General features: G+C 44.8%; 1 protein-coding gene across 3 annotated transcripts; it reads right to left on the reverse strand.

The window, feature by feature from the left end:
- Positions 1 to 1,019: 1,019 nt before the first annotated feature.
- Positions 1,020 to 4,241, reverse strand: POP4 (POP4 homolog, ribonuclease P/MRP subunit). 3 transcript variants are annotated; one of them, XM_017828786.1, is made up of 7 exons: positions 4,199 to 4,241; positions 3,687 to 3,739; positions 3,377 to 3,600; positions 2,650 to 2,727; positions 2,370 to 2,431; positions 1,935 to 2,036; positions 1,020 to 1,457 (listed from the first exon to the last, which is right to left on the reverse strand). In XM_017828786.1, exons 1-7 carry the CDS (start codon positions 4,203 to 4,205, stop codon positions 1,321 to 1,323), a joined length of 663 nt encoding a protein of 220 aa, XP_017684275.1. In that variant the 5' UTR covers positions 4,206 to 4,241; the 3' UTR covers positions 1,020 to 1,320. The 3 variants fall into 3 exon arrangements, with proteins under 3 accessions (XP_017684275.1, XP_017684276.1, XP_017684277.1); XM_017828787.1 differs by lacking the exon at positions 4,199 to 4,241 and adding an exon at positions 4,109 to 4,148; XM_017828788.1 differs by lacking the exon at positions 3,687 to 3,739 and having other exon boundaries at positions 4,199 to 4,231.
- Between the last annotated feature and the right edge of the window lie 5,050 nt (positions 4,242 to 9,291).

A 9,291-nucleotide genomic window follows, 5' to 3' on the forward strand; every position in this document is an offset into this window, starting at 1 on the left:
CTGTAACCTCTGCCAGCAACAGGTCCAGAAAGGAAGTGGGAGATTTGGAGGGTAGTTAGAGTTTTTTTTACAAAAAGACACATTTTTTTTGTTGTTTTTATAGGACTGGAGTTGGAGGTGGCAATGATTTCTGGCTTCTGTGCCCTGCAGTGCAGTGAAGAGCTCTAGCTGTTCTCCTAACCCCAGTTATTCAGCTTTGGGGTGTGATGTATGTGAGGAACAGCTGTGTTCTCTTTAAAGAAATGGCCCTGATTGGCTACAAATGCTTGGGGATAGGAAAAAACTTCTCCTACACACAGGTCTTTCATTTGATCTTGAAGTTGAAAGCTTCTGAAAACTACATTTAAAACATAAACATCAGAGGAGCATTTTTATAACAGAAAAATGTTGAGTGATCTAAACATAGGGGTCACTTCCACCTCCCAAACAAGTCAAACCTGCCCAGTCGATGAGAGACTGTAATCTGGGCAACTAAAAGAGGCAGTCTACAGTAAAAAATATAAGGGGCTGAGGATACATGAAGCACAATAGCTCAGTGGGCAGAGGTTAAATATTCATAAGGCAGTTCTGTGGGTAATTTAAGGACAAGATTGAAAGGGGGTCACTTCCATCTTTGAATTTCCACCTTCAAGTGCTTCCCTCATGTGCTGTGCTGTGTTCCCTGCACTCTGGCATGACATGTATTTACTGACATAGACATATCTGACTCAACCTTCAAGGAGAAGGGTATTCATAAGGATGGGGAAAGCAAACAGCTTTTAGAGCTGCATAGCATGCTTACTATGTTTATATCACATATACCTGTTATCTTTAACAATATTATCCACAGGGAAGGAGATATTCACAGTAAAACCTGTCAGCTGAAACAACTTATTTGCTTGTGCTTGCAGAAGGCAAAGATGTTGATGTTGGCCCAGGAGCAATGATTATAAAGAGCAGTTGTCATCACCTGCAGTCTCAATGCAAGCAGTAACAGGCAGCTAAAGCCCAATTTATACAGAAGGCAACAATAACATTTATCAGAGTTACAAGGTATAATTTTTATTGTGCAAATTTACAATTATAAATCGAAACAGAAGTCAGGTAACCAACACTAATATAAGTTTAATTAAAGCCAGAATATTATATACAAGTAACAAAACAAATACACCAACTCCAGCAGTCTGAGAGTCTTGCTTAAAGACAATGGATACTGCTCATTCTTTAAGAATGAGAAGGAAATGCTTTAAAAACATTTCACATGGCTGTTCCATTTTCCATCTCTTTAAATGGCAGGAAAACAGCAAATATTTCTATTAATACTTCTGATTTTCCATGAAATCATAGGTCAATGGTTCCTTTCAGCTTGAATTTTTTTGCAGATCGCTCACTTGCTCTCAGCAGGAACTTGCTTCCATAGATGTAGGAAATGAATCCATCAATCTCCAAGCTAAATACGTTGTTGAGTTTGGGAACAACTGAAAATGCAAAAGGAAACAAACTCACCAAAGTGGGCGAATGTGAATCCCTGTTATAAAAATATACTGATGTACCAGAGGATGTTATTCACCCATAGCCTTGAGGTTTGCCACATTTCAAGGTTTTTATACTTCAGCAAGAGAAGAAAAATAACCCAAACCTCCAAATTTAACTGGAATTACCAAAGTTAGTCCTCTTTCAGGAGCATGCAGTTAAGTGTTGCAGAGAACATCTAATGTAAACCAGATGAATGAGTCATGGGCATAATCATGCTGGGTTCACTGAAAATGCCTTTTTTTTAAAAATGAGATGCCTTTTTGGTAAGGTATTGGGCTGTTGGGTGGTCAGTAAAGACACTGTCTTCTCCAATTCTATGCACATAAACCAATGTACTCAGAGATGCAAGATGAATAGTGTGTTTAAGAAACTTTTGATAATTAAAGTTGTAAAAGCACCGAAAAAAATGTTTTATATACCTTTTAATTTGTCCTCTTTAGTGATAATTTTGAAGACATGTTTAAACTCCTGTAGAATGATTCCTGTTATCCCAACATAAGAGGGGCACTTTGATTTTGTGACTGAAAGAACAGAAATACGTATTAGAAAATTTCAGATGCAGTTTATTTGCTCTTCTCCTGTCGCCTCATGGTCTTAAAAATTAGTTTGCAGTATTATGAAATAATGCACTTACAGTCATCACTAGTAAAACATGCAGTTTTACTTTGCAACTAACAACATGATTTTCAAGAGCAGCTGAAGATCATTAGCATTTTAAGGAGAGAAATAATCCATCAATGTATGATCTTAACTATGTGATTTTAGAGTTCATGATACTGAAAGGAATTTAAAAGTAAGCACCTGAACTACAGGAGCTTAACTTCAGATGATATAAAAGCAAACAAACAGAATACCTGTAACAATAGCTCCATGGAGATCAGCTTTTAGCAGTTTGCTCTGAATCATATAGGGTTGCCTTGAAGAAGAGAGGGGGATCAGATAGAAGGGAAAAAAAAAATCATACAGAAACTCAGGTTAACAGAATGAGCCCATGACTATTGTAATCATGGTCAAAGCTTCCAGAAACAGTACATATCCTTATCAATTAACCACAGTGTTTCAAGCAGTAACTCAGTAAACCTGGAAGTATCCACTAAATGAAAAGCACGTAAATCTTTAAGTAACTCAACTTACGCGTCTGGTTTGAGTCCGTGGCACAGGTCTCTGATGTACTGTTTCCAGAGTTCATGGAGTGGTAGGAAGATGGCATACCTGCAGTAAAAAAAACCATAAAATATACACAAAACGTAAGTTACAAGAAAAGTATTGTTTGTTTATAGAAGGAGTCAACAGATTGTATTTCCGAGAGAGCTAAGACTGACATTTATAAGATATACACAATCTGCTCTCCATTTACCCTGCAAGGTGACCCGCTCCAAACAGCTGGTTTACTTCATAAAACAAGCATGCTCCTCTATGCCAACCCAAAGCACTGATATGTTTTGGAGGATCAGACCACCTAAGACTGAAGAGATTTCTACTGTTTTATCTCCCCACTAACTCCCTGTTACCAACAGCAGGGGCTTCATTCAACATGCATTGAGGGACCTTATGCAGAATTTTGACTCTCTGGTCATAGGCAGTCCAACTTCAAAAAGTGAAATCAGAGGTGACTGTATTTGGGTTTGGTTTCATGTTATACTTAGGTATACAAAAGGAAACAGAACTAGCAATGAACAGAAATGAACTTTCCAGCCATACAGACAAGAGAACTGTTTTCTCACGGTGAAATGCCACAAGCAGCATCTCAAAATGATGTTACACACTGAAGGGTTCATATCCACGTGCACATGCTGCTGCTTTTCCATACTTTTGATGTACTTCCACTTTTACTACGGAAAGAAGACATTCGAGGTCTTACCTTTGCTGTTCGGGTTCAATTTCAAACAGGCGCAGCTCCCGCCTCTGCTTGGCAGTAAAACCTTTTGCCTTCTTCCTCTTTTGCTTGGTCTTTTTTTTGGGATAATGCTCAAGAACCACAGCTTTCCGAGTTAACATATCCTGGATGGCTTCATCCTTCATCTGGGGCATGCTACGCTTCAGGAAGGCATGTACAAATACCCTAGCCTCTTCTGAGCCCTGAGGCTAGAGATATGTTAAAGGAGACTTTAAAACAGCACATTTCAATTAAGTCAGAACTCCCGGCGTGGTGCTCCCGGGTCCCTCGGTACCTGTATCCGCAGGTCCCCGGAGTCCTCGGGCGGCAGCCGGCGGTACAGCTGCTCTGCAGGGCACGGCCGAGCGGGGTCAGCGGGGCGGGCTCCGCTCGCCCTCCACCACCCACCGTCCCTCACCCTCCACCGCTCACTCCCCATCCCTCACACCCTCCACCACTCACCCCTGGTCCCTCTTCACTCCCTCATCCTCCACCGCTCGCCCTCCATCACCCCGCGTCCCCCACTCCTCCACCCCTCTCCCTCCACTGCTCACCCTCAACCCCTCTCCCCCCGTCCCTCACAACCTCCATCTCTCTCCTCCCATCGCACCCCGTTCCTCGACCCCTGTCCCTCTCCCTCCACCGCTCGCACTCCATCCATAGCTCTGCATCACCCCGCGTCCTTCTCCCTCCATCCCTCACTCCTCCACCCCTCACCCTCCATCGCTCACCACTCCGCCACCCCGGTCCCTCTCCCTTCACCCCTCACTTTTCACCGCTCGCCCTCCCTCTCCCGCCGTCCCTCACCCTCCATGGCGGCCGCGGCGCTGCCGGCGCGGGGCGATGACGGCGGGTGCGGCCGCGCCTGCGCACAGCGCCGCTGCCCGTGCCGGCCGCCAGGCGGCGCCACCGCCCGTGAGACCCGCCGGAGATCGGGGACAGTGACGGGTCTGGGAATGGGAATAAACCTGGGATACAGCGGGAACACACCGGGAACACACACTGAACGGCGCTTATTGTGGGATGAAGGACCTCCTGGCAGAGCCCGCAGGGACGCGCGGTGGTGCGGAGGCAAGGGGGAGCCCAGCCCTCGCCCTCCAACCCTGCCTGCGCGACAAAGCCATCAGGGACAGAGGGGACGGGAAAAAACACACCCAAAAGTTTTTCAGCAAACAGGAGCCAGAAAAAGCGCGTGTGTGTGTGTGTCTGTGTGTGTGTGTAGGAGACCAAGCAGAAAAACAAACACACACGAAATGGGGGCTCTGGTGGTGGTTCATGTGTGAGATGATGAGACACGACTGCGAAGGGGAGCACGGGGAGACCCCCGGGCGCTGTGAGAGATGTCTCAGACACCCACCCATGTAAAGGTCCTGAAAGGAAACCTCGGAGAACTTCCTGGAATGGGGTTCTCACTCTAGGACAGCAAGATAAAAGAGGGCACAGTGTGCTATCAGGTGGGATTTCAGGACAGCGCTCCCGACACACCAAATACCCCCTTTGGGCAGCCCAACGCTTGATCCGGGATTGAGGGTTGATCAATCTCATTCTGCTTCCTAAAAAGCTTTTTATAGAGAGTTCATGCTACTCAGCATATCAAAAGAAATGTCATCTTGTTATCATCTGGTTAGAGAAGCAAATCCCTGCCTTAACCTCAAATTTCGGAGGTTGCTAGAGGTAACCAAGACTTTGTGTCCCAGGAAGAGGAGCCTCCCTGCATCCACCAGAATTCCTGGGTTATTCCCTAGCGTGGCTGGCACTGGGGTCCTGAAGAGCTCAGTGTCCCTCATAAAACACAAATTGTGCTGGATGCTAGTTCACATTGCTAAGTCCAAAATCCAAAGGAAAGAATGTAAACCAGGGAAGTGACCTTGGTTATTGCAGCCATAAGGTTCCACAAAGAGGGGATCTGTGGTCAGATTTTTAGATTAATTAAATATTTCAATCACTTAATTTAGGTGGGGATAATTTAATACCTTAAACTGCTGCTGGGTGTCTGAACAGTTATGTTACTACTATTACTCAAGTCAAGGTTTTATCTGAGCAGAGATTGGGATGCAAAATTAACTTTATTTCTAGCCAAAGAAACAATCTTACAAATCTGGCTATTGTTTATTGCTTTTACACTAATAAAGTCTCTGAATTGGGAGAGGAAGTTCAGCAGCAGATATTTCAGTTACTATCATAGGGAAATGCCTTTTTTAAAAAAAGTCTTACTGTCTTGTCAATCATACCTTCTATAACATGGGCCACCTCATTTTCTGTAGTCATCCACCACTTCAGTATGGTCATGGACACTGTTGTTTGAGTATTGTATTTGTTAGTGTCCTTCCCATAATAACAGCACTGCTTCAGAGTCCGGACACTCATGATGGGCAGCCCGGACATGTCAACCCTCACTTCTTCTCTCTAATCCTGCAATCACTCCCACCAGAGATGCTGGGACACCCATTTCCACCCTCCCATCCTACAGTCCTCTCACCTTCCACTTTTTGTTGCCTCATTTGTTCTGTAGATTTCCCCCATCCAGGATTTACCAATGTGCTGGAGTCAGCCACTGCCCAAGCTCCCTGGGCCATGGGCAGGCACAGGCCCTCTCTGCTCACTGCCAAAGTTCCTCCCATCCCACTTCTCTTGGTAGGAGAGAGGTTTTTTCTGGTTCCAGCCTGTCCTTCAAGGCCTCTCCAGCCATAGCCCTCACGGCTGCTGCAGGCAGTGTCTGGCTCTGTTCTCAGTATTGTGTCAAATCCGTGCCTGGAATTACATATCCAGCAACGTGAGATCTTTGTTTAAAGTTTGTCCTCATGTCTCTAAAAAATCAAGGTCAAAAAATCAGGAAGATGCCACTCTCTATGAGGTTTACCTCCTCTTTCCTCCTGGGATAGGACAACCAGAGAAGCCAACTCCTTTTCCTCACCAGCCCAGTCCCAACTCATGTGTTTCTCTGCTCAGACATGACTGTTCTCCAAATACAGATGAGGTTTATATTCTTGTCACGTGGGGATATTGGCTTAGCACTTAATTAAGCTCCACTTGGTAAAGGATGCGTAGGAAGGGAGTTACTGAGGCAGCCTATAGGAGACATGGTGACTTTGTTGAGTGCTGCTGTGGGGCACAAAGGTACTAAAATGATTCCTGTCAGGGAATGAAATAGTAGATCTTTATGTATGTGTGTTTGTAAAGGAGAAAGGGCTGCTCTCTGCAGAGCACTAAGCATGAGCACTGGCTGGTTTGTATCACAGACCTCCTGGCAGTGCATTACCACAGCAAGTGGATCTCTGGGTTTCACAAAGCATGGACTCCTTGAGTTGTCATTGCTACGAAGAGAAGATCAATTTTCCTGAATGGAGTACCAGGATAAGCACTATGGGTCTTTAGGGCCGTATGAGTGCTCCTTCGCTGGATTTATGCTGCAATTCCTAGGGCACTTCAGGGATTAATAGTCAAATCAGTGTTGGCGGTGCTGGTGTTGTAAATCCAATGATCCAGGCTAAACTGGTGCCTGGGGAAACCAGTCTCTTCCAACAGCTCTACATCTTCATTTCCTAATCTATCTTCAGGTATTATATCTGAGGCAGTGAGATCACGGGGTGTAAGTGTGTGTCCCAGCAAGAAGGCTCCCTGTCAGGAGTTGAGATTCCCATCAACTAAACATGAAAAAGAACAGGGGAAGAAACTGAGAAACCAGAGAATAGGCAAAGACAGTTTGTAGATAATAAAGAGAAGGCTCAGAGAAACGAGGAAAGATGGGTAAAATGTGAACAAAAAATGAAGTGGAAATATGTCAACAAAATAGCTGTAATGCCTGTTTTGGAATGTGCAGCACTACCTGCTCTGCCTGTCTTACTATCTTAGAGTTTTGAAGCTTTTTACTTCAAGGAAATCACCATGGAATAGATTTGTTCTGATAATTCCCTAATATATATTATTAATACAAATTTATAGGTGCCAACACTGATGTTTCTTATCCTATAAAATATATATGTATGGCTTTCTTTATTTTTCTCTAAAAATTATAATAAAACCCCCCACCTATGCAAACCTCCACCATGGACACAGTCTACCTGTGTGCCCTAGGGGAGGATATTGCTGTACCTGTCAGGGCTGTTGCTCTGCAGTGATGGGCAAAAACCCACGTGCAGACCAGGCTGAGGAACAGTGTCCTTTCCCAGTGTCCTGGGAAAGCTGGGTGGCTGTGGACCAATTACAGAATGAGCTTTATAGTGACACAAAGCTAAAACTTGAGATGCAGAGTGACCAGAGGCAGTAGTTAAGGATATTTGTGCGACACAAGAATAGCAGATCTGTGATTTTTTTTTAAGGAAGAGTAATTATGAACTGAAGCAAGAGATGAATGTGAAGTTAACTGGTGTGTGTAAAAAGTCACTGGGCTTATAATCACTGTTACACTTTTGCTGATTGTCAGTGATACAAGAAATAAATACTGTAATTCTCTAGAAGACTGTCTCAGCAAGCATTTGAGCTCTCAAGATCAATATAGTTTATTCCTCTTGGCCAAATTGTACTAGCAGCTGAACTTGTTCCTTAGGGACATCTGTACTCGTGAAAATAATTTCCATTTAAAGCCCTCTGATCTGATTTCCTCTGCCCAGATATCAAGCTGCTAATACAATTCCCACCCCCCTCCCATGGCTGCACTGAAGCAGCAGTGTGGGGTCAGCCTGTGTCAGCCCTGCCACTGTCCCAGCACCTCCTGCCTGCACCTGGCCTTGGCCTCCTCCTGCCTACACCTCCTTTGGGCCCGGAGGGAGCGTGGAGCTGCTCAGTGCCAGCAGTTTGAGGGCACCTTGGCACACCTGCTTCCTCCCAGCCCTGGCTGGGCAGCCAGGCCAGTGCTGCCTGGCCATCAGTGGTACCTTTCCAGGGAATCAGTGCTCAGTGTTCCCTGGGAAAACCCATCTAGGAAAGGTTTGTGTCTGGGGATGGTGGTGGGTGGGCAGAGTGAGAGTTGTTGTCCAGCCCAGTGGGTATGTGGAGTGTTGAATTTTCATCTCATGTCAGTGAGGTTTGCTAGAGGAAGGTTTGTAAGCTTTGTTGTGTGGAAGCCCAAACTCTTGCATTATGGGCTGGGTTGACTGATTTTAGACAGCATCGTCTTTTGAAGTAACCTGTATCCCTCAAATGTTTCTTTTCCATATATTTTTCCATAAGTTTTTTTGATTTATCAGCTCATCCTTAACTGGGCTTAGAATGAGATGTATGTCCCTGGCGTCATCGTGTTTCCCCCCCGCCCTGAGCTGAAGGTTCATTATTTCCTTGCAGTCCCGGCTTCTTCTCATCTCGAATCGCAGCTGCCGCTTCACGGCAGAGACAAAAGACTGGCTTGTCTGTGCCTGACAGAAACAAGAAACCCCCTGGAAACATAATCCAAATAGATCTTAGTGGCACAGAAATCAGAAGCAAATAATAATCCCTAAATGTTTTCGGAAAATCCCAGTGATTTAAAAGCCGTGTTTTGAAAAGCGAAGCGCGAGACAAGGCAGGTTTTTGGCAGGCTGGTGCCCTGTCCCTGCGGCTGCTCGCACTAGAGGGCAGCCCGAGACTGTCTGTTAGAATTCAGCTCACTGCTTCGAGTGGAAAAAAAAAAAATAAAAAAAAGTTTACAAATTGTTTCCTCTTTTGGAAGAAACGTGCCTGTTTGCAGCTCGGTTTAGCGTACAGGACTCCAGTTCCCTCATACACCAACCTCTTCTGAATCACAGTAACATTATCAACGGAAGGAGGATTTTGAAGGAATTCAATCTCACCACGAGTTAAGGAGGCCACTTTTTAAACACCACTATATTCTTATGTCATAATAAAAAGCTATATCCGTCTTAAAATATTTAAAATATGGGTGACCCTAGAATATCTGGAGATAACTACTGCAAACTAGAACTACC

Source organism: Lepidothrix coronata, unplaced genomic scaffold (genome assembly GCF_001604755.1).
Source record: "Lepidothrix coronata isolate B3197 unplaced genomic scaffold, Lepidothrix_coronata-1.0 Scaffold153, whole genome shotgun sequence".
NCBI lineage: Eukaryota > Metazoa > Chordata > Aves > Passeriformes > Pipridae > Lepidothrix > Lepidothrix coronata.